This window comes from Haliotis rubra, unplaced genomic scaffold (assembly GCF_003918875.1).
Source record: "Haliotis rubra isolate DU_JTF1 unplaced genomic scaffold, ASM391887v1 Scf40, whole genome shotgun sequence".
In the NCBI taxonomy this organism is placed as follows: domain Eukaryota; kingdom Metazoa; phylum Mollusca; class Gastropoda; order Lepetellida; family Haliotidae; genus Haliotis; species Haliotis rubra.
Window position 1 is genome coordinate 188,307 of NW_025767080.1, and position 26,809 is coordinate 215,115.

The window sequence follows — 26,809 nt, forward strand, 5'->3', positions numbered from 1 at the left end:
GAATTTTATTAAGGAAGGACAATTTGTGTATTCTAGAGGGCTCGTAAATATAATTGTTCTTTGGTACGTTTGTTATACTTTTAGCGTTTAAATAACCCAAACCATCTGTATAACAAATCACCTAACATAAAATAGGATTGCATTCCATGTGATTTAATAGATATTTAAATATATTAAGAAGGTGTTATGTTACTATGCAAATGGATACTTGCCAAACCTATTTGAATAAGTCAAACGTCATACTTTCAATAGTATTCATTTGTTTCCCTTAATGATTCTAAGACAAGTAAACAATGTAAATGTCTAAATATTCAAAAATGTTTTATATTGAAGTGTTTTTACATATACTATAGCACTTTACCAATGAAACTATTTGCGTTGATTTAATGTTTCTGTCGACTCATTCTGTAAATGCGCTTACAACTGACATCAGAAACGTCAGTGCAAAGGTATTCAGTTTCATTTAATCAATGTATTCTTAGAACAAGGGTATTGGAACAGAACATTTTTTTTTTTATCAAACTGAATGTAAAGCAGACATTTCTGAGTACTCTTGTGCCTTCTTATCAGAAACGTCAGTGTGTTTTTTTCAATCTTTCAACGAAGTAAATATTTCTTTAATGTCAGGAACACAGCATAAAAACTAAAAGTAAAATAATTCAAAGCAGCTTTGGAAAGTTTCCATATTTCATTTTTTCCTCGAAAATGTGAAATTCGAAAAGTTGGAAACTTTGGTTAAGGCAACTTTGGAACAGCTGAAACCTGATCTTATCCCCCACCGTTACTCATAATAACCACTAGGAACAGTGCCTTAACGTGAAAACATGACATTCTCAGCATATCTGCGACTCTTTCAAAAGACAAGGACTTTCCAAGAAGCGTTTAGGAAAGCCCTTATTGTATTCAACAAAGCAAACGCGCTGTTGAACGCCTTGAGGGATTGTGCGAACGATCTTGCCGCTTCCTTTTGACACTGGGGATCTTTTTATGAACTCGGAAGCTCAAGAGTCAATTAAAAACGTATCAGGATGATTCCAAGAAGTCTGGTCCAGCTTATGAGTATGGATATGATTCTGGTCAGGACATATACAACTTTGAAGACTATTGAAACTCTACGTAAGACAGGTTAATGAGGACTGAACAAAGCTTGACCGACTCTGATAATCGACAGGCACACGTGCTCATCGACAACTCGACCCCTCCCCTCCAGGTCTTGAGAGACGAGACGCCGTTCAGCCATCTACCTCTTTCCTGAGGGACCGAGGCATGCGTTCCGCAATGTGATTGGTACACCGGTCCAGGTCGTATCTTCTGTCATCAAGGTGGGAGGGGGCTCCAAGGGAGACAATGGCCAATTACCCTATTGACATGAGTATTTTAGACGTGTGCAAGGAATAGACCTCTGCAAGGCGGACCCTGTTAGTCTAAGTCTCTCTATGATAGGTTGTTGGGAGTCTGAGAAACCATTACGTCAGCAGTTAATGAAGCGACGACTCTCCCGTGGGTATTCTCCGATTGACGCGGATTAGCAACTAATAATCGTCTCGTATGTCGTAGGGTCGGGAGTGTCAACAGGCGCTGTCAAACCTACACTGTATCATACACAAACTGTCGTCTGCGAGTCGTCTGCTTCTTAAAGAAAATCCAATATTTTTTCATGAATGATTGGTCTCCGATTTTGAATCAGCTTCCTGGATGTATGGAATTTATCAAGGAAAAAGTTTCATCAACAGCGACAGTCGGTATATTTCCATTGTGAAGAGGAACAGTTGTCGTCTGTCGTACTTTTGGATTGGAAGAAAAGTTGCAGCAGACGACAACCCCATATATCACTCTGACTGAACCTCCGTTCCAAGGACGTGAAGGTAGTCTGGAAAAATAAATAACTTTGGATAAGAAGGAACTGTTCCCAACCATGATGAACGGGCTTCTCAACTCCGGGCCAGCACAAATGCCGACGTTCCAGAACCATTATTCCACCGGTGGACATTTTAGTCCGATGTACTCTCAGCAAAGACCCTCCTTTGCCATCCAGGAAATCCTTGGACTAAACCCTTCTTGTCGCCAAAATTCGAGTCCGGATCTTGTGGACCATACATCTATGGGTCCATCTGGACTTGCAGGAATGTACTTTTCTAGTCTTAATTCCTCGACGTCAATGCCGACGGACAACTCGACGGCGCAATTTTTCAGGGAACAACAGCAGCCGGCGACGTCCACGTTTTGTCCTTGGCGGTTTGATCTTTCTCAGGGTCCCCCACCTCCTAACATAACATCATCTCGGTTTTCGGGGGTTTCTCGGGTGAACGATGACTTTCCATTCAAGCAAAACCAACAAGAAGAAGGTAAGAAATCAAAATCTTGGACCAGAAAAAGCTAAGTTTACCATATATATTTTCACAACATGACTTGTTGTTGTTACTTAAAAACTAAAGTCTGAACGAGTGGGCTAGAATCTCTGGTGGTTATTGCACCGTTAGGGAACCGGGAAACGTTTAGAAAATTGGTTTGTTTGTTGAGTGTAGGTAACAAATAGTAATTGAATATTGAATCCAAAACGAGCAGGTATTTATGTCATTTTCACTTCTTCGCAAAGAGGTTTCTTTGTAATATTATTAATAACATCAGTGTCCAGGTTGAAAAACCTGTAAAATGGTTGTAAAATCGAGAAGAGCAAACCCATATTAGATATCCTGATATTCTACGTAAAAACGTTTCTGTACTTAATGCTGTCTAATCTCAATGTAAAGTTGGACATGTAGTGTTGTTTTTGAAAACGACAGTGTTCCAAGGCGTTATTGGAGTAAATAACTCTGGTAGATACTACTAATTCTCTTCACAACTAAACTTTCATAAACAACATGTTTAAATTTTTACATTGCATCAAAAGGGAAATATACATATATCTCTGTTAGAATGATTATTGTGTCTGCTTTACAGGTATCAAATAATTAGTAGTCATGAAAATATTTATTGGACAGGTATGTGGAAATAGTACCCAGAAAACTTAAAGACCATCCAAACAGTCTCACCTGAATATAATGCTACATGGCATATAACAGTGTACTGTCGACTTCCAGCACACTGTTGCAGTGATAATTCAACACATAAATACTTCCACTTTTTCTCATGTATTTTGAACTTAAATCATTCGGGATAGGCCACGTATGTTTGTCTTGAGACTAAGGTCCCAACATTTCCTCTTCCTTACTGAAACCCATCTCGCCTATCATAACGCCCCTGAAATATCTCTCCCATCACACTTGCAAATTTCTTCTCAAAATAATCCAAGATACCCATATTTTGTCTGAAAACATTTTGGGGATATCATTTTACAATATCACGGTAAATCCACCGACCATCACTTCAATATGGGCGTGAAGTGATCAAATATCCCCGAAATGTTCTTTTAACAAGCATATTTGTAAACGTGGCTATTCATATATACCCTCTTTCTTCAGCACACAGTATGATGAGAAGTGAAAGAAGAATTCGATAAACTGAACTGATTTGTACAAAATATTTTTCAACAGATATATGATCTCCATAGAGTCCCAATTGTTTCGTTATATAAATAGGACTAATAGGGCAATGATGTATCTGCATTTCTATTGGGCTGTATTGTTCAGTCACGGATTATTGGTTTAAATCAAATTATATATGTACCCTTAATGTAGCCACTAACATGTTGCGTATATATTTACCTCATTTTCAAATGAAGTCATCCATAATTATGTTATTTCAGTATTAACTGACGCAACGCGACAGTAGAGGTTCTGCTCTAACGTATGATAACCCATTTACTTTTCGAAGAAACTATTTATTCTTATTTATTATATTGTGGTTAGTTTTGCTATTTACAGTATGATTATATTAGGATTATCTTAGCATTTGTAAATTAAATATCACCCACAGAATCTTCTCCATACTCATAAGAAACCTGTGCTGAAAGCAGAGTCCGTTGTATGATTCCGACTGGATCATAAGCATGTGTTTCAATTACTATACATGGGTAGCAGATACCAGGAGAGGAGGATAATATTTTCAGTTATATTATCAGTCTTAGTCGCTGCTCTTGACTTTGATAACACAGGCAAGGCAATTTCTATAATATGACAATATTTCCCTCCTGATTTAAATATTCCTAAAATATCAGATATCATATATCTTCATAACATAAACTAAAACTGAATTAAATAAACTGTTCCGTCGCACTGTTTTTCATAATTTTCATAATAAAATATCTGCGAGTCCCACGGGAATGAACCGTGAAATGTCAAAACAAACACATTGACCATGTATACGGCCCGTTCCTAAGACCCCTCAGTAGAGTGGAGGTGGTATGTATTTTGGCAAGCTTAGGACAAGGTTGAAATATTCCCCCGAGATGGCTCGTGTTTCACAATATTGAGAAAATCATGTCAAAACTAGGCTTAGTATCCCCCTAAACCAGCGTCTCACACAACAAGTGGGATCCAACTTCGTGAGAATTTCGCCAAGTTTGAAACTCAGTAAATCTTGTTTGAAAAAAACCCCATGTTTTCTTGTTTTATTTCTTCAAATCGTGAGAGAAATTATACGGGGCTATCGCTTGGTATGGATATATATTCATAGCGTGTTTATTTCTGTGATCGCGTGCAATGGATGGCTATTGAATACCATTGTTACTTTATTTTAAAATAACAGATCGTTAATTTTCCCCATAATTAATTTGTCATTTCCTATACCAAAGAGCTACCTTTTTCTTGTAGTTTCAAGCTTCATATATCTAACTGAATGTCATATACAGGCGAGTGATATAGAACACATGTCCAAGCATTGTAAAACATGTTATATCCCTACAGAAATCAACACAATGACCATCACATATTTCCTTTCAACGTTCGAAACTTTCAACAAATTTACCAAGCTTTTGGTAATTGCAGTATTTGGAAAACTTATATTTTTACAAATAAGCAGCAATTTTCCATTCGCACTAATTACAACAAGACTTCCGCATGGTTGATGCCAGTAATCCCACGCAGATGTTAATTTCACATGTCCATTTCAAGCCTTGAATGTATTTCCACAAACCTTGTACATTCCGCATAAATATCATAATCCATAAGAATTAAAGTTATGGAATTTGTACATTCCTCGTTCCCCAAAACATTTGACGTTCAAACACGCTTCTTGTGTGTCTCATCATATCGGCAACGGGTAAAGGGAGGGTTTACATTTTTGCTAATTTATTTTCCTACTTCAATTTAACAAGTGTGCAAAATAAATAAAACAGGGTAAAAAGTCAAGTGAAGAAAATAAACACGATCAGCTGTTGATGCGAGTACGAGAAATGAGGCATCAACTTGACTTGTCGATAACACTAGAGGAGTGGAGAGGTAGTGTTACAGCCACCAATAGGTCTTGTCCATTTCAGAATGGGAGAAATATATCTTCCTAATAAAGTGGTAACGTAGTTAAATACAGATTGTTTTTTAGTTTGATTGACAAATTGATATGGAGAATTAGGAAACATTATTTATGCACAATTGATAAATATACATGTACATGTAAACGTTAACAGATACTGTGTCAGTCCGGGGCAAGTTCTTCACGGGTCTCATTCTTTCTAGAATCAGACTTATATCATTACGGGTTTTGTTTGCGGAAAGGTATACGAATATCTTGTTTTATTTTGTACAGTAATCATAATATTCTTATACCGTTTCTCGTTTTTACTAGTCAAAGATTTATTAATTTATGAAGGACATTACAACTTATTTACATGTGTTTAACCTAAAGTATACATATGTTTGTTGAAATTATACCGGGAAACAGGAGAGCTTGAACAATTATCGTTAAATTGTTTGAACCGAACACCTGCTGCTGCGAAAGCCGCCATATATTGTTTAACTTGCACTTAAAATTCGTCGAACAAATATAGAGTTATGTACACGGTATTTATAAAAGATCGTCGTTAGGTAAGAAGAATGCAAAGTCACATTTACTCACAAGTGATTAAATAATGACACCAAATACCGCACGCAAAGCACGAGGTATCAAGATAAATCTACATTCCTTCATTGAACGTTCTTTGATGACATCCATATTGCCCCAGTCACGAGCCTTCTCTAATCGTTAAGATAAATATTTGGCCAATTGTCTCCCTTTATGTCAACATCCCTCTTTAGTGTCACTCGACTAGTGACTTAAATGTGATTAGTTTATGAAGAACCTTGTCAATCTTTATCAAATAATCCACTGAACAAATACCCTCGTCCGCGCATGACCGAGGCCGGTTCGTGTGCCGTAAAGCGGTGTCGCTAAGGTGTCGTGAATGGTTTCGATTTTTCTTTGTCAACATTAAATGCTGAGTATTGTTCAGTATGTTAGTTTATTGTGTCCCAACAGGTGCTCTTTCCCCAGAAACTTTGTGTTTAAACATTTTCCGCTTTTTCATCTAATGTGTCGGTTGTTTCACGAATTCTCCGCTGCCGTAAAAGTTATAATTACATTATGTGTAGTTACATAATTGCATTTCTTTCAACAAGAATGATCCCAGGTATAACGATGCGTCACTGTCACATTTAAGAAGTTTAAGTGAATAATTTGTTGGAATAACAATAGTAATTACACGCATTTACTTATGAATAAATAGACATAAATAGATTTTTGTTTCAAGTTATGTGTTCTTGGTTGCCATCAATTGTGCATGGCAGAAGAGTTACCTTTTACATGTTTCGACATCATACAACTGTGATTACATTGTTGTGAATTGTACACTTCCCTATTTCTCCGTTGAATGTCTTGGCCATGCATGCTCACATTCATTTATTCCATCATTCATTCATCCCGTGGAGGACATTTACACATTTGACACATCGGTGACTAAAATGGCATCCGATACAATTCCCAAATTTGACGGGTTTTCTATGTTTTCAAGGCGAACAAATAACTTGTCTTTGAATGTGATTTTGACGATCGGTGAGGAGCACTGTGCATTTTTATTCATAAATGTGAATATCTAGTATCATCACTATTTGAAAGTGGTTCAAATACGCATGGTCGGAATCGTAAATCGACTCTACTTTCTATCAGACAAAATGGATACGAAAAGTTGCTTGCACCTCTTACCTTCTACAAAATAAGACATTCTTCCTAACGAAATATGTTCCTAATTGTCTTGATTATTTGCAATCAAACACAACTTACTTCAAAATGTCCTTATAACTGTTTATCAAGGCACAGTGCACACGAACTAAGCAGTGTGTATTTACAGAATAACACAGAGAAAATATTAAGATAACAGTGTTTCAACAAGCTACATCCAATATTGAGTAAGAATTTATATTTCTTGCTTGAGACTTCTCTAATGATTCCGTTATGAAATGAAGATTGATTTCTCTTCTATAATGCAGGTCTTCATTTGACTTAATGTCAGTCATATTTAATGTCAGTCATATTTAATGTCAGTCCTGTTTACTAATGGGAAGAAACATTTCAAATGTTATATAAGCTACAAGATATACCGTTTGTATTAACGAATTAGAAATGACTCTCTCCGAATCAGTATGTTTAATCTTAATTTAAAGTGTGGATATGCTTAAAGGAAAGCTTGGCATATTTTGTTAAGTTCTTCACATTACAATTCACAAACTGCTATTATCGTAATTATTTGGTTGGGATTCATAAACACATGCTTGCGCTATACTCGGAATCATACAAAAGAATCTCTTAGCTGATAGTAACGAAATTAGCAAGCTTGTTGTAGGTTCCATATTTCACGTGAATAAAACGTATTCTGTTCCCTGAAACTGTGAGAAGCATACTGATTCTCTCATTGTTTTCATGGGTTACACGCTGCCATATTACGAATTATTATATCACCATGTTTACGCTTGACTCCTCACATTTGCCATATTGAAACCATTTGAGCCTGTCAGAACCATAGATGTTCGTATTCACAATCAGTGCCAACACAATCAGGACAGGAACTCCTTCAATTAGCTTCCTGCCAAATCTTCTCGCCTTAGCTGTGAGAATGTATACAGAGTGTGCACATATTACGCACGTTTATTAGCAGTTGTATCACTGTATAGGCGAAACCCAGTCATAATAGACAGTATAGAAGCTTTCAGCTGCGTAGCCGGGGGTGTTTTCCTCACAAAACAGAGGTGTGTTTCCTATTGTGTAAGTGGCAGGTAAATTAGCTTTTTAGGCGAAGTCGATAATCCAAGGACATCTCCGTTCATTCATTTGGAAAACGTGTACACACACTTGTGTTGGGAAGTTTGAAATGCGTGGAGCGTGGTGGCTTTATTAAGAATACATTAGGCTGGAGTTAACACATAGAAATAACTGAAAGTCGAGCATTTAATGATACAGTAGCCACTGAAAGTTAAACACAAATTATTTGTGAAGCGGAAATAAGAACACGTAGGTAGTAAACATAATACGTTTTCATGAAATTTGAATATTTGCACACGGAGTTGTGTACTATGTAGTTTATAAACACATGTCAATGTGTGCTCTCCTGAATTCAGCCACTGTAATTAAAACGTTCTATTCAAGTTTATTCGACTTATTGTGAGCTTGAAGAATAATTTTCTGTTTTTGTTTATTTACTATCATGCAATTGAAAAATTGCAAACAACGTGTGTATATTGGAGAAGTGGCGATAAATAACCAATACATAAACATCTTGGAGAAGACCATTGACTTTTACAACTTGTGTCTGATCCAATGATTTCCACAACAAACCATGTCCAAATACAAATCATTTTTGTATTTATTATCTGACTATAAAGGATAATATTTACATATTCTACATAAGCTCACATCTATTTAATATTTTGCATTTTAAACTTAATGAAGTATGAAATATACTGGCACCTTAATGTATTCCAGTTGTTAAAAGGGTGATTCCTCTCTCCGGGTGTGTGCCTATACAACCAAGTGATTGTAATACAACCACTTGCAGTTGGAGTAAATGACACCCCACTTTAAGTAAACCGAACCAATAACGAACATTACACATTACCAATCAAAGAAAAACGTTTACAGCAGATCTTCTCTGTAATCGTTTACTATTCAGTTCAAGCATAGCGATTTAAACCAATTCGTGTATAGATCTGATGCTGTACTACCCACGACTCCAATTATGGGTTAAGATACCATCATTAGCCAAACCAGACCATTCTCAGGCGGTACAAGAAGACAGTAGCCCAAGCGGAAGACATTCAGGGGTGGCAAACGGTTTGCAGCGGCCCTTAATTAACTCCACGGGACACGGTACTGCTACAGTTAATACAACAAGAAAAGCGTTGACAACGACGGATGCATGGACAATGAAACAGCGTAATTAAGGGAGCAAACTTCGGGGTCTCTTAAGAAAGCTGCTAGAGACCTTGAAAAGCTTTTAAGAGCTTCTTAAGGACTACGAAAGGGGAGCCGACACCTCGTTGAATGTTGAAAACCGTGTTCGTTAGGGACGGCATGTCATCCGTCACAATGAAAGTCAGCTCCCGAGGAACAGGAGGGTGTGGGAGGGGCAAGGGGGGCGACCGGGGGGCACGGAGCTTTGATGAACAATCTGACATTTTGTTAGTCAATTTAGACAGGTACTAGGCCACCTGTACTGACGCCTTTGACATGGATTGAGATTTCAGATTTGGTTTTAATGAGGACTGCTGATAAAGTTTTTGGATTCAGGGATATTTTTGTATTTTGCAGTTGTATTGGTTTTAGGGATGTCTGCATTTTTAATTGATAATTGCGTAAAACTAATCAATCATTTAGGAAGCGCCCCTTTTAAATCCAAAGTGCAATTGTTATTTTATTGTCTGTGTTATTTAACTGTGTAGTGGACATGTACCGTTACTTGCGCTGTGTTGCATAATGATGGGATGATTATGTTAAACAGTGTGTGTTACAAGATGCACATGGATTATATTTTAACAATAAACAGTGGGTCAAAAGAAAGTATATGCATTATGTTACAATAAAATGACCAACGTTATGAAAATGTCACCAGACTGAGAACAGTTGCCAAATCCTGCAAACGTCAGGTTCAAAACTATGCTACCCGGATAATACTTCCCAAATAATACTTCGACTAACAATTTCCTGTTTGTTTTATTGTTAACCACCAACCAACATTGGCCTGTGTTCTTGTGCCGGGCAGTTAATTAATGCAAGCATAGTAAATTATTAAAAAATAGTGAATGGTAAAGTTTCAGTATTATAGGGAATTATTTACTCCCATGATTGTCCAGTTAGTTTTAAAAGAACAATAAGTATAATTTAATGCCACAGACCCATTTCCATATTTTTGTTATAGCAGAGTCTGTTTTTGTCATTCTGCATCCTGTTTTCATACGCATGTTGAATGACTTTCAAGTAGGATGATACTTATCATTTCCTACATACAAACACTTGATCGAAGTTGTAGCATGACTAATGGCACATTTTTCAATTCTACATTCAAATCACCATGATGTTCTTGGAGACTAATGATATTGCAAGGGGTTAGATTTACGTCACTTTGTGTAGCGTTATCGTGACGGGTTCCAAACAATTGACTTCATATATAATTGCATCTATCACTGAAGGACAGTGGACGAATAACGTCGAATAAACATATTTTCCTCCACTGAGTGTAAGGTTTGTACGGAACACAACTTGATTTCAATTCTTTCACCGCAGCAAATTTCTTTATTTTCACACGACATGAAACCGAAATATTCAAATATTTCTAAACATTCATATTTCGTCCAACCACCTCCACGCTTGTATTTAAAACACGGATAATCAAGTGGTTTTAAAGTCCAAACACAATATACACATGTTGTATTGAAACTTTACACCAAGTTCTGATTCGATCAATCTTAGAAATCAAAAGCTTTCAGTAGTCACCAATTATTTAATAACTCTCATGATAACTTAGACACCTTATCTATGAACATTCCCCCTCCTATGAACAGTCATTGAAAACAATCAATTATTCCTAAATGACTATCGCCATCGGGATGCTCCATAATACTGTTGAGCGCAATAGTCCAGCAATGTACTCAATACATCTTCAACCAGATTAAACACCATGCATCGCCCAGATTGTGCAGCGCCTGCGAGGAACAGCTCATTTAAAAACAATGGCTATCGACCTTGATGACCCGGATATGACCTTATCACGCAGGCGCACAGGGGGTCAACTGCTAGTAAAGTTTTCACAGCGGGTGCATGACATATTTGTCTAATTTGGTCTTGGCACGTGGGCTAAATAAATATTTATATTTTTGTTTATTTGTAGTATCCCGTCAGGCATGCGTACAACAGGAGAAAGCACAAGAAGTCAGCATGTGTGGCAAAAAACAAAAGAAACGTCGGAGGCACAGGTGAGTGCAGAGACCATACAATAAAATTTATTACGTTCAGGGGTTCAGTTTGGAACAGGGTTAGGGGTTTGGATTGAGGGTTAAATAGGGCGGAGATGAACAAAAGAAATAAAAGAAGAAGTAGAAGAAAGGGTTTGTATAAAATTGTTACACAATAAAAAAAATGATTCTGAAGAATTATACACTGTCAGACCATATAGCTTGTGAGACTCAACACGGCATATATACAAATGAATACATGGACACAAGAGAGCATATATCGAAATAGGAAAATAGATAGCATGTCTTTATATGATATGGTGATAAGTCTGAAGGCATTCAAAAATTTTAAAAACTCGAAATAGATAATGTTACGAATTTTAGAAATGGTTTTAATGAAAAGATAACAATGTTGTTTGAAAGTTTAATATTTGGTACGCGTAGAGGGGAAAACGTTCAACAGAAATTATTTCCATGTCATCCTGCTACGAACGTATTGCTCGCCCAAAGATTGGTCTAGTGTTCATGCCTTCAACCCCTCGTTTAACCCAGACTATTACTTACAGACCAACCTTGATCATCTGCACCACTTCTGTGACATAAGACAAGATCCATCTCTATCCTTGACAGAACAAAAAGAGTTTGCCAGTTAATAATCGATGCATGTTTCTTAATGAATTAACTGACGCCGCTCCGTCGATGTGCGAAGTTGACGTTTTCTGTTAAGCTGCTTGAATCTATCCAACTGATAACCTTGAAAAGAACCTAGAGCTGATATTCCATATCGTTGAAACGCTATTCCATTATTTCCAAAAACGATACCCAGTGCAATATGTTTGTGAAAAAGCCTCTGATCCCCCATCACATTAATTCGCTTAAACAACCAATTACAAGTTAATTAAAATCCCCTGTCACTCACAACTGTCAACCAATAATCTTATAACAAATGAGATAATTTGACCTATGTCTCCTCACACTGATTTCTTATCTCGCACGCCATCTTGTCTGACAACGACGTCACGTGACGTCGCAGGCAATGAAGACACGTGACCGATGACGTGACGTCACTAATTGCAACGACGTTGTATCTGTCACTGTCACCGGCCCCAGTGGAGATGTCCTCGCTAATAGGATAATGTACACCCCAAAACGTCTTTATGCTTCATCAACGTTTCTTAGGAAATAAACAGTTTCCGGGGAGGGGATCGATTTCCCGTCAAATTAAAAGACAAATATTAGCGATCACGGACGTTTCATGGAAGACAATTAGTCTTTTTGACTTGTGATTACTGGAAGTCCTTATTGTCCAAACTTTAATTAATGATATCAAGTTCCGCTCGTTTGACCGGGCGCTCCCTAATTAGTTGTTCTTCGACGACCGACTCGGCTCCCTACGCCCGCGAGTGTATAGTCGGCCCTACGCCGACTTCGACGTTGGCAGCATGCCAGAATGATCAAAGATGTCTCCGGCAGTATCTGACGTTCAAATTAGCCGAATTTACCGCTGGGTTTCCAAGGCCTCCGTGCACTTAGCCTTGCTTCTGTAATTGACATATACTCGCTATTGGACAGGAAAAAATAGTGTATTTCCACACTGAGCAAGGCGTCTTTGCTGGGGGGCGAGTGACGTAAGCGTAAGGTCACACGGGCGACCTCTGTTAACTAGGAAGCACTGCACAGGGTTGGCAGGCGTTACCGGAAAGAAATTTTAATGAAAACATGATATTCTTGAAAAGATTTTGTTTTAGGCCTTTTGTTCCATATGCATATTTTGTGTCCTCTTTGTAAATGATCTGGGAAATGGATTTGGTACCTTGGAACTGTTGGCAAGAAATGCATAACCCTAATCTGCAATGTAATGTAAAAGAAATTCTGTACAGATTTACTTTGAGATGTTTATTCCGGAACTCGTGGTATTAGATATATTTGTGTCAGCACTAGGCAAACAAATATGACTTAGTATTTGTATATACAAGTTAAACTGACTTACGTTGCAGTTATGAAACTATGCTTGTACTAATGAGTAAGGTTTTGATCAAATTTAGGTTTTGTGTGTGAAATGTGAGCGCTCAGTGAGAAGTAGACTAAGGCTTAGTCTCTGAATATATATAATTTTGATAGTAACAAACAAGCCCATTTATATTGAAAAGGAGCCCCAGGGAGACCAGAGATTCAGAACCTGGGGAAATCTAGACTTGCTTTATTTAGGGCTTTAGCACTGCAGAGAGGCTTGGCAGTAGGGAAATTAATGTGGTTCAGGGACTGTGAGACAGACTAAGTGAGAACCTAAAGCTTCAAAACCTAACAATTCATTTCTAGCTTGGTTGAGTTGCTATATGAAATCAAATGAAAACCTTGAAAAGACAAATCCTCAATAATTTTACGAATTATTGTCATGTCCGAAAAAACGATAATTGTCTAAAGAGAACAAAGCATACAGGTATACAATTAGAAACAAGCCACAATGTTGTTTTAAAACTGTGTGAAAGATTCGACGCTTAAATATCCCAGTTAAAGCCACCTAGTTTGTGTTTATAGACTTTGTTAACAATTCGTTTATTGACTAAGTCAAACTGTCAGAATCCCCACTGCGCCGAATCATATCACGTGACAAAGGTAACTTCCGCTGTGAGAACAAATTATTGACAATAAAACCCCAAGTTTGGAGATTAGCTGCATGTTAGCAGCGATTATCACCCTTGTGGCACGTGAGGGTGTCCGAGTGACACGTGTGGTCAGCTAAGGCGTTGTTTGACTCTTGTCCGAGGAAGCCTTAGGTGTTGATCACGTGTTTCCTGTTCGGTGACATATGGTTGTTGTAGAGACCGCCATTAGCAGTCAATTATGTGGATTATGGAAACGTCATACAAGAACGTAACGTGCGACTTGCCATTCAGATAGTTTCTTCGATGGAGCAGTCTTTGGACAAAATGATAAATACCAAAGAGTCGCAATATATCTTGAGCATTTACATCAGATAAAAACTTTGATGTCCTGATTTTGTATCCGTATGTGTAAAGCAGCTATACAGTAAATATTAGTGTCGATGTAATTTCTAGAATTGGTGTAAAATGTTTTAGTTATTTTTAGCGTACAATTATAATGTAATGCTTATGTCTGGTGTTATTAACATATTTAATAATGGTATAAATTCCAGTTTCACAGATAGTATTTTAAGGCTATTGCCAATGTTATTTACGTGTAATTATGGCCCAAGGAGGAAGTAAGTTATAGTCTAATCTACTGGTAGTGCTACACTGGGTGTTTTTTTAATATGTCGGCTTTGCGAGTATATTTCAATATTAATTAAATCTTCGTTGTTTTCGTTCAGGACAATATTCACCAGCTATCAACTGGAGGAGCTCGAGAAAGCATTCAAAGACGCTCACTACCCCGACCTGTACGCTCGAGAGTTACTTGCACTCAAGATAGATCTACCTGAGGATAGAATACAGGTAAGTCTCAGTTTTTCAATGATTTTCGTCAAACATATGGAAGCGCCGTGGGAATTCAATTCACGCAAATATAGTATTTATTGATTAATTGTTTCAGCTTGGAACCAAATTGTGATAAAATGTTTAACCTGTCTACGACCTCTATTGTCAGTGTTATTAAAGAAACATTCGAATGTTGAAACATTAATGTGACAAGGATGATTGCGTGTAGGGCCACCGAAAATTATCAATCCAATGCTTTAATTTGCTAAATGTAACACTAATTTGAAATAGAAAAGAATAATATAATGATTATTAATTTCAGAATCGTTTATGATTGGAATTGCTTTGATATGATGTTTAAGTTGTACGCGATTACGGACATGTTGCTTGCTATTGTCTGGAAGTCGGGGAATCCCCATGGGGTAGTCGTGGCAGTAGCGCACTCACGTGACTTATCAAAACACAGCACAGCTGGTGGATATTGGCAGAATTGTCTACGTGGAATTAAGATAGTGCTATTAACATACATGTCAATCACAGGTGTGGGGGCATCGCTGGCACGAATTGTGACGTAATTATGACGTCAGGCATTATTGATAGTGTATTTGCATGCATCCTTAGTGCAATATATTTTTATAACGGAATGTTTTCTTATCAAACATGAAAATATCCGACTTATTTAAGAATAAATATTTACAAACATGTCTAAAGTCGGCTGTGCAGCGATGATTGGTGTTTTGTGGTGGTTTTTTATATAGAAAATACAACTATAGTTTCTTGTGATTTGAGCTACGGGGCACAACATGTAAGCACCTGTGTGGACATTTAGGAGTAGGACAAAACCGTTATGAAATTAGGAGAGCTTATTGCCTATGTTTATTTATGTTGTGTAATACTACTGAGGCTCGTTGACCCTGCAGGAGGCCTCGTTCTCACATCTGCAGCCTTTATGACATGTACTTCCGGTTACACGAAGAGCCACCTGGCGAGTATTTTTCACGAACCATGTCAATATAGATGAAGTTTACCGAGAGGTAATTTACCTTCAAAAACAAACAAGAATAAGCCCACAGAGTCAAACATATTTGTCGTTTGTCTTTAGTCGACATAACAGTAGCATACATCTTTAACGAACCCAGTTTCAAACTGTATCATAAAATCCTTCATAATTAAATGGAACCTAATTCAGTTCTATTACAATGCAGTGTTTCAAGTATGTACCGTTTTTAGAGATCGATTCTTTCGCTCGAAGACATTAGTTCCATTCCACTGACATCAAATAGTTTTGTGTCTCCTCCTATGCATATGGTAAGCACCGATACTGATAACAAAAATATGTACCTTACATGGTGCAACACACAAAGGGGACACATTACCCCTTTAAGTGAATCGATCTTCATACAAACTGGTTCCATGACTCTCAGGGTAGAATATACCTCATGCAAGGAATTCCGGAAGAAACCATTTAGGGATGGATATTAACAATAACTGTCATTATTTATCAGATAATAGGGATATGGACGTTAATTGCTGTAGTGTTGAGTTAGGTGTCGCGTATTTCAGTTCCAGATGAATTTATCGGTCATCTTAAGCACATATTCCCAGCTAGTTTCGTAATATAAGCCCCCAACCACGGGGATGAACGCCCCGGTATCATCACTCTCTCATTGAGCATACCCTGTTGGGAATCAACAATAACGTACTCAGTATTTTCCATAAAGCTCTCACAAAAAACAGCAAGCTGAGGCGGGGGAAATCAAAACAAATTAATACACGATAACGAGAGGTGTAAAAGATGGCGGGAAGAAGAGGCGCGGGTTCATTTCTAACCGGCATCTTCTCGGGTGTGCCTTAAATCTCAATCCACCAACTGGATCCCGTCTAGTCGACACACTAGACGTTTAAGCGTCTAGAAAGCACATCAGCTAATCGCTTTATTTGCCATATCAAAATAAACGAACCCGCGTGGGGCTCGCCTGGTCAGCACGGAACGTCTTGCACGGGCTACACACATCAAAGATTTCTTTTATAACATTAATCCTATCCCAGTCAAGATTCCGAATCCCCAGTAGTTATCCGAAGCACGTGTTTTCCTCTGTTTTCTCTCAAAATGTTGCCGCTCTCTCTCAAGGCAAAGGGGGGCGCGATGCTAAGGGACTTTGTTTTTTGTGCCACTGAATATATTTTTCTTGCACATAACAGCCAATTTGGAGGAGCGTTTTGCTAGAGATGTTAGGAAAGATGGTTCTCAGTCGGGGTTGATTTTATTGGCTTTTTATTGGGTTCTAAGTGGGCTGGAATGTCGGGGGGCACCGAGTTTATAAAACACTCATAATTTGATATACGAAAACGACACATGTTTTCACAACTGTTATTGTTCAAGTCATTCGAAACACAGCTTCCTAGGGCTTGGTCCAGCATCTTTCCCATCACGGAACCAATTCACACAACTGTTAGATATTAAATCATGCATGAACTACATACTACAACTTGCACTAATTTTATTATAGTTACTATGGAATAGTACATGCACTAACTATATTATAGTTACTATGAAATGCATTAAATACGCACTAAAAACTTACACTAATTTTAATATAGTCACTATGTAATGCATTAACTACATGTTACATGTACTAAACTATATTATAGTTACTATGTAATGCATTAACTACATATGTTACATGCACTAACTATATTATATCTACTATGTATTACATAAATTACATGTTACATGTACTAAACTATATTATAGTTACTATGTAATGCATTAACTACATGTTACATGTACTAAACTATATTATAGTTGCTATGTAATGCATTAACTACATGTACTAAACTATATTATAGTTGCTATGTAATGCATTAACTACATGTACTAAACTATATTATAGTTGCTATGTAATGCATTAACTACATGTACTAAACTATATTATAGTTACTATGTAATGCATTAACTACATGTACTAAACTATATTATAGTTGCTATGTAATGCATTAACTACATGTACTAAACTATATTATAGTTGCTATGTAATGCATTAACTACGTACTACAACAAGCACTAACTATATTATAGGTACTATGTATTACATATCACTATGCATAACTATATTATAATAACATATCACTACATGCACTAACTATCTTAAAGTGACTATATAATGCATTAACTACGTACTACAACAAGCACTAACTATATTATAGCTACTATGTAATGCATTATCTACATACAACAGCATGCACTATGTTACATTTGGTACGTAAGGCAATATACTACATCTATAGTTTTAAATCACATCCCGTAAATATTCAACAATATTTCCTTTTGATTAAACATCAACCACTGCACACATATGGGATGTCGGGTTCTACAGAAAGACGTATAGTCGACATTAGATCATTAACGTGTATTCAGTAAAACGATAAGTGATATAAGAGATGACGTGTGTTTATTTCATCAATTCAACACCATACTATTTGACGCATCAGCGTTCATGTAACATCATGAGAATTCATATAAAGGTTGGTAATAGATGGAAGACGGCCACCGTGGTCGAGTGGATAGAGCGTCTGCCCGGAGACTGTAGGTCTGAAGTTCGATCCTTCAGACGTAAAGACGATAAACTAGGGTACTTGTTGTCACTCTGACTGATGTTTAGCATAAAGGGATAAAACAAGAATTAGTCGGCTCGCTGTCAGTAGGTGTCCTTTGTGGGGTATATCATATTTGTATTTCAGTGAGCTGGCACGACAAAACCGGCATTGGTCGGACTCGTAAGCACATACGCACACACACACATGCATGCACGTCGCAATATCCTATATATGTTATGTATAATTATTGACGACGTTAAACCCCATTTAGTACAGAATAGTAATACACGCATATGTTTTGTATGAAACCAACTCAACACCAGGGATTCATACTAATAGTGTAATACTGATAGACCTACACTGTCCATTTCTAAGTACGTTAATAATGTAAGTCGGAATATTATATATGTTGTTCCAAAGTAACTGCAAAGAACGATTTGTTACATCATATCACCTTTAATATTTGAGTAAAGCGATTGTCTGCTGCAGTTGGCGCCTATGTTATATTCGATCATACAGGCCATTTTTGTATAACGGAACAAAGTTATAGTATTTCAATAATATTTAACATAATCAAATTATACGACTTTACATCCATTGCAATCTGAGCGTGTCTCTTGTATATAAAAAAGTATTTTCAGAAAGAAATGTGTCTATTCCTGCTCGTAAACAACCAAAAGTTTTTGTTGATATAAGTGTTTGCATGTAAGTATTAGTTACTGATGTGTCGTAATCAAGATTGACGGTACGATATTCGTTTTATTTATCATATAACTGAAATTATTAATACATGTACTGCTAACAGACACATCACTTTGGATAAACATGGTACCTAAGAATAGCAACATTTTCCGACACAGACAACACGAGCCATTTACTTTCATTAAGGAACATAAACCCATCGACATGGAAGTTATGTTGTCGGAAAATATTACATGTCCCTTTAACCGAAATGGTTTGTTCGTTTGAAGTCTGACACGTAAGACCAGTGTCAGTCAGTCCGCCTCAATAGCCCTGTGTCAGTCAATGAACCTAAAGTGCAGATATATTCAGCACAGTTTTCAGAGAAATTGAAACACTTTTCATTCGTGAATGAATTATCTTTTTCTTAAACACACTGGGTGCTGTCCCCAGCAAAGTTCCTTCGAATCATAAGAATTAGATGTCAGAAATTTAAGAAAGTGCTACAAATCCGTTTTTTGTAATATACTCATGCCAATAATGGTTGTCACCCCTTCCCCACCCCAACCCCCACACACCTCACACCCCACCCACATCCCCTCTCCAATTAAAAAAATTGAAGGGGGTGACAACCATTATTGGCATGAGTATATGTCTGACATGGGAGTGAGTAATATGTATATTACATGCATTATATATTGATGTACCAAATCTAAACCTTCCATTTATCTTATTGTTTGAATGCACTTGTTGAGTGATCTTTTTATGTAATTATAAACTGAAGTGTTAAAAATGTACACCCGAGTCAATGATCATGTTGATATTAGGGCGTTATTGTTAATATCGAGGTGCCGTTTCTTTGTTCCTTAACTTGGCTACATAACGGTTCACTATAGGCCTACTACCACACAGCGTTCTCTTCTATTATAGTGTTAGTATGCTTACAAGGCGGTCAGGTTACACACACTTAACCCTGTCAAAGCAAGGGGGCCTTTCGTAATAAACTTATCAAGTCTAGCGCCCCTCCTGTGCTAATGCTCTATCGTCAAGCGTCTATAGTGTTAAACATTATCCTCAAATTGCAATTATGGCGTATTCCGTCACAAATGATAATCGCATGATTCAGTCAGCTGGCTTTGATAAAACTTTTCTCCCATTGACTCGACCGCGCTAGCGAAACATTACGGCAAACGTCTGACCTTGTAACCCGTTAGGAACAATTATCCCGATCAAGCGGGACCACCGAAGCGTCCAACCTCGGCCTTTAGACCCTATTACTGGTAGAGAGATTGCCCGAACCGCCACCAATACCGAGGTAATTTTCTAAATTAGATATGTGGCCATCGCTTATCCTAATTAAATCACGACAATGTCTTTGTTCATCAGCTAGAGCATCCAATGACGATATCTCGCCCAATTCTCGGCGGCCATGTTGGCATATTGATTTTACTCTCGTCACAACCATATTAATTTGAAATTTTACACCCGGCACCAGCATCGCCGCTAGTCTGTACCGTGTCGACGCCGCTAGGATAGCGGTTGGTCTTCAGATTTAATGGCATTTTCTTGGCTAATGTAATAGTTTAGGTTCCTAATTAGAGATAATCCTCGACCATTGACATTGATTACAAGATTATTTGCACTAACGTTGTCGACTAATACGGAAACACACAAGGAAGGAAACTCAATACAAGCTGTAGATGAGCATGGCGATTGTACCTGTAGGAGAGTGCTGTTGTCATGTGTTGATGGTATACGGTTTGTCTGCTTGAAAAATTATTGCAAAATGTATATGACGCTACAATGAATTAGAATAACATGATCGAATTTCTAATTTGATCCAAACAACGCGGCCTGTTCTGACCTCATACTACTGCTGCTCTAACTACAACTCCTATTACTACTGCTGCTGCTGCTGTTGTTGTTGTTGATGTTGTTGCTATTATAATACCCGTAAAGATCCTGGTTGGAGCTGATCTTCAGCAAGTCATGCTTGTCGCCAATTGCTCGACTCGGTTGACATATGTCATGGTATCCTGTTTGTATAGATCAATGCTCATGATTTCAATCACTGGGTTAAAGAATCCCTGGTAGAATTGACACTTTCAATTTTAAGATGTCTAAAATTATGTTTTCTGCAACTCTTTGATATTTTGGGATGAATGGACGATGGGAACTATGGGCAATCTTATCCCAATCGATGAATAGTTTAACGTCAAATCGTTCAGTTAGGTCAGTCCAACAGTTCGGCGTTTAGTTAGTCAGTCAGTCATTAAGCGGTGCGTTCAGTCAAGAAAATATTTATCATGCTTCATGAATGTAAAAACAAATGACCACCCAATTAACATACAGATTCAGCGTCTCAGCTTCACACATGACTTTAGACCCTTAGCCTACATTTGGACAGAGACCATATTATATGGCCTCTGATTTGGACATGTAACTTGGCATCGACTCGCGGAACTTAGTCACAGTTCCATGCAGCCAAGATGGCATTTTAGAATACAATTTTACGGTCAGATATTATATCTTCAGAAATCCTTTTCAGGTATGGTTTCAAAATCGACGGGCTAAGTGGCGCAAAACGGAGAAGACGTGGGGCAAAAGCAGCATCATGGCGGAGTACGGGCTGTACGGAGCTATGGTCCGACATGCACTTCCGCTTCCGGAATCCATTGTTGATTCAGCAGAGGACGGGATTGATAAATCGTGTGCCCCTTGGCTTCTTGGTGAGTACACACCCACCATGGTGAAGCGGCAGCGTTGACCTGACTGTAACTTTAATGATCTCTAATCTGGACCCCGTTATTCTGGACTATTACTGTAACCACGTCTACACGAATACAAAAAGGGCGCCAGAACAGTAGAGGAAAAGTGTGGCCCGAGACATTAGCCTGCCATCCTTTGTTGCAAAACCAATTTTTCGAGTCAGAACCAGAGTGTCTGGACACTGATTGTCTTGATAGTCTATAGGCCACCGGACCCGTGAAGATCCGGGGTAGAATAGGTCTTCAGCAACCCATGTGCTTGCCATAAAAAAGGCGACTATCTTGTCGTAAGAGGCGACTAACGGGATCGGGTGGTCAGTTTCGCTGACTTGGTTGACACATGCCATCGGTTCCCAATTGCGCAGATCGATGCTCATGCTGTTGATCACTGGATTGTCTGGTCCAGACTCGATTATTTACAGACCGCCGCCATATAGCTGGAATATTGCTGAGTGCGGCGTAAAACTTAACTCACTCACTCACTCACTATAGGCCACCGCCATATAGCAGCTGTTTGCTTTGCGGCTTCTAACAATATACAACTAATAGTCATTACGGTTTATTTAAATTGTGTAAGTGATGGTGCAACCACCAGGGGAGGCGATGCCTACTCTTTTAGCCACCTACTCATCGCTACTTTGCCACATACACCAACTATGATAATCGATTATTATCATATGAAATTGACATGTTATATAAATATGTTATCAATCTTAAGGATGTTCTTCTCTTTGAAAGGACAGGATTTAACCGTATGAAATCTGAATGCACATCCGGTTGCAACATCCTTTGATTCTGCATTTGGTAAATAGGATTGAGATTCCGATAAGGTGTTCGAGATAATTGTTACAAATCCTCATAACAATCTCACGATTTTTGCAGATCTGTCTCTGACGGAGATAACTGGCCGTTAAACCTACACATATGATATAATTAAGGAATCTAAATTTGTTACCGATGGCTATATTTGTCATTACTTAAATGGAAAATATCATATGTACTCATCAGTAGAAAACTGTCAACTTTACACGTGCCCACGCGGGTTTGTCCAAGAAACTATTTTTATTTGTTCGTTCAGTCTCGTTCGGTACTAATGCGGTAAACCGCCCTATAAAATAAAGTGCACATATGAAAATTATCACCTTTGGCAAGACGGGTTTGACCATTCACAGAGTAGTCACTGGATTGTCTGGTAGTTATGCCGCTTTCGTATAGCTGGGGTAATACTGACGTATTCGTTTACAATTGTTTAAGAATACACAATCATAAAGATTTATTCATAACAATGGCCATTTCCCGGACACCCGGTACCATCATTGTAATTCACAATGACGTGAATGCAGGTCAGCTTGAATTTGTCCCTTCCAGTTTGTTCAATCGTTTCATGTGTGAGGTGCACGGATATGAATACCCCAAAGACTTTGATGTTTATTTGACGTTTCCTTCTTGCAGGCATGCACAAGAAGTCTCTGGAAGCTGCCCAGAAGATGAAGGAAGCGGAAGACGACACAACGATGGACAGCAGTGACGGAAAACCAAAGGACAAGGATGAACTCAAGTCTGAAAGTATAGCAGCTCTGCGGGCGAAGGCGCAAGAACATAGTGCTAGAATGCTTCAAGCCATCAATAAGGATGGAACGCCAAAAACGGACAAAAAAAATGCCACAAACGAAAATAAAAATAATTTTCAAAATAACGTGTCGAACTCAAATGACCTTACACGACCGAGTCAGTGACTTGTGCACAAGAGTGATGACTACTTAACAACTTGTGCACATTAATGTTGACGAATCGGTGCACTCAAAGTGGTGACGTAAGCAGTGCTTGCGGTGATCTCTCGTATATCCGCCCAGACTCATTTTTACGAACTATGCTAACTAGCAATTTTAGCAAGGTCGAATGAGGCTCAGTTGTTGTGTGAATGAGAAAATGTTGTGTTGTTTATTGATTGTAATCTTATTATAGACGTATGTTGTGTGTTAAAGATGAACCTATCAAGATAAGTGAAATGATAAAAAATTGCTCAATCTTGTCATTTCACAAGATGTTATCTGTACCATTCAATTTCATAGGCATGTGCCATTAAGAATGTTATACCACATGATGTTGGGGCTGTTTCAACATTATTTCCCTGCCATCATGTAATGTTTGAAGACAAATATGCATGCGTCTCTGAGTAGGTTTGACAAAGTAGACAGTTTCAGTCATATTTCAGAAGGATCACTCCTGCAGATACCAATCATGGCAAATATTGGTAATTGAACCCTGACCTCCGGCGTTACAAGCAAACAGTATAAACAGTGGCTACCCTAGAGGTCAGATGGCCCCAGAAAGTTACGGAACTTGTACGTCATATCAAAGTAAAGGGTGATAATTATTCCAAAACATATTTATGTACACCCACTATGGCCCTATGATGATATATTTATTACGTGAATGATTCACAGTGTGTCAAGTAACAGATCTGGTATAGTTTAGCGATGTGTACATGCAATGTGTTCATGCTTTACGATCTATTCCCTTTCTTGAGCAAGTGGGTTGTATTTTACGTCGCATATAGCAATATGACAGCAATATCAGGACACCATAATGGGAGTCAGACATTGTACCCGTGTTTGAAATAAACCAGAGTCTCTTGCGTGACCAGTGAATCCTTAAACCGTTTGCCTACACAACCCTTCCGTGTGGTCTTATTAAGTAACTGAATTACTTAAAGACTTTCCACTTTACCAGGACTGGTTTAGTCACCAAAAGAACCATAAATTTCAAGTTAAATGATAAATAAATATCTACATCAAACTTAGACATACACCTGCCTGTAAGCACGTATCAACTTCGACGTATAGAAACAAGTATTAAACAAGTATGTTGTGTATGTGACCTTGATGTCATCGCATGTACATGAGGTTTGTAGAACCATTATAGTTCCGGCTATGCATCATTGTGCGTCTCTACATGCCAATGTTGATGAGAATCGATACTCTTGTCAAGCAATCAAGCTTTAAGTTAGCATTTGTCTTTGCTCATGAAATAGTTCTTTACTAGACTGTGAGCACTGGTGAGAGTAAGCACTCAGCTAACGTTCCTCAACACGTACGTGTATTCTATCACTGTTTTGTACTTCTTGGTGTAGCAAATATCTGCACTGAATCTCGTGGTTGATAGTTGAGGCTGTCATACTGTGTAATGTTGGTGCTATGTAACATGTATATCAGAAAGTAAACTATTTTGAAGTACAATGTAGTTTATTTGTGTTTGCTTTATTATTTATTTGAAAAGATGTCATTTGTTGATCTTTGTTATGGAAGCCAGTGAGTGAGATGCAGTGTAAATAACCACCCGTTAACATTTCTACATTGGCCTTACTTCTCAGGCTTGCTGTTGTATTAAGGGGAGAACAGGTCTTCAGTTCCATGCTAGATAGGAAACACGAGGGTCCACTGTGTGTGAACGTACCTCTAGGTCGTGGATCTACGTCATGGATCGGTCTTTGTTCCACAATGAAGATAATATCACATTAGTCTCGCCAAAATGATACACTCATATTTTATATATATCATTATGTCTTGTCCATTATCATAGCTTGATGGAGGGGAATGCGCCTATGTATATAGAAATATTGTATTTAAAAAGACATTTGCACCCGAATATACGCCCAAATGTTACTAATAAAAAAGTGAAATCTTAAACAATACAGAAAAAGATTTTTTGTTATGAAACCCTTGGATGCAGACACAACCTCTGTAAGACCTAGAAGTTTGTGAGTGTGTGTGTGTGCGTGTGTATGTGTGTATTATCTCTGTATTTGTGTGTGAACCTTTGCAGGTACCTTATATTCTGGCAATATCACACCGGAAACTGGAAACCCTTATAAGATCCCCACCCTACTTTGTTTAAAGGAGCATTAATTGCCAAATAGAACATTATGACAGAAAGTAGTTCCGGGTAAAGGATGGTCAACAAACACGTGTGTTAATCCGCTTTATCAACGTCAACAAATATGACTTGAAGCAAAGTAGGCCACTTGATCCACCCGGCCAACCGGACACAATAGCAGAATGTGGAAAGCCAACGGCATTTCTATACCATGTAAACTCGTGGTCAAGCACGTTCTGACCCTATCTGACCACATTCTGACACAGGTGTATAGGGTAATGGGATGGTAGCCCTCAAAAACCTTTTTACGTGACGAAAGTGACATGGCGGACGTGACGGTCTAGGCAAAGAACACCTCGGTTGTAATGTTCGTGGGCAGGACGCTACCTAAGGGCGAACCCCTCCCCTTGTACTAATCGCGAAGTGCCATGGCTGTCGTACCTCTCTTTCATGTGTACTTGAGCTGTGTAATTAAAATGTTTGTATTGTTGTTAGGGTATGTTTTTGAGAGTCGTTTAACAACATGACATGATTATGAGCTACCTGGAGTGATAATTACCCTAAACTTCTTCTGGCTTGTTGTAAGATGTTTTTCAACTGTATACTAACATTTCAACAGCACACGTTAGTGTTTTAGGCTAGGACGGCTGTAATAGCTGTTGCTGTGAAGCAGGCTCACCATATACATGGGCCCAACTGTGTGTCACCAGCTGCTGTGTTACAGACCGCTTGGTGGAGTCATCATGTACAGTTGAATGTTGTTTTAAAAGCTGTTCTTTTCCGTGCTTCTTGTTACTAACGACAGCGGATGAGGACTTTGCCTAATATAAACTATTATCACAAGGGCACACACACACGGCGGATGTGTGTAACTGACCGTACATTGCCATCCATGCTGACACACACACACGGCGGATGTGTGTAACTGACCGTACATTGCCATCCATGCTGACACACACACACGGCGGATGTGTGTAACTGACCGTACATTGCCATCCATACTGACACACACACACGGCGGATGTGTGTAACTGACCGTACATTGCCATCCATGCTGACACACACACACGGCGGATGTGTGTAACTAACCGTACATTGC

General features: G+C 38.2%; 1 protein-coding gene across 1 annotated transcript; it reads left to right on the top strand.

The window, feature by feature from the left end:
* Positions 1-1,915: 1,915 nt before the first annotated feature.
* LOC124287327 (visual system homeobox 2-like) lies at positions 1,916-25,057 on the top strand. Its single transcript, XM_046723825.1, has 5 exons — positions 1,916-2,345; positions 11,288-11,372; positions 14,683-14,806; positions 21,615-21,795; positions 23,287-25,057. The coding sequence occupies exons 1-5, from the start codon at positions 1,916-1,918 to the stop codon at positions 23,568-23,570; spliced, it is 1,104 nt and encodes a 367-aa protein (XP_046579781.1). The 3' UTR covers positions 23,571-25,057.
* The last annotated feature ends 1,752 nt before the right edge of the window (positions 25,058-26,809 follow it).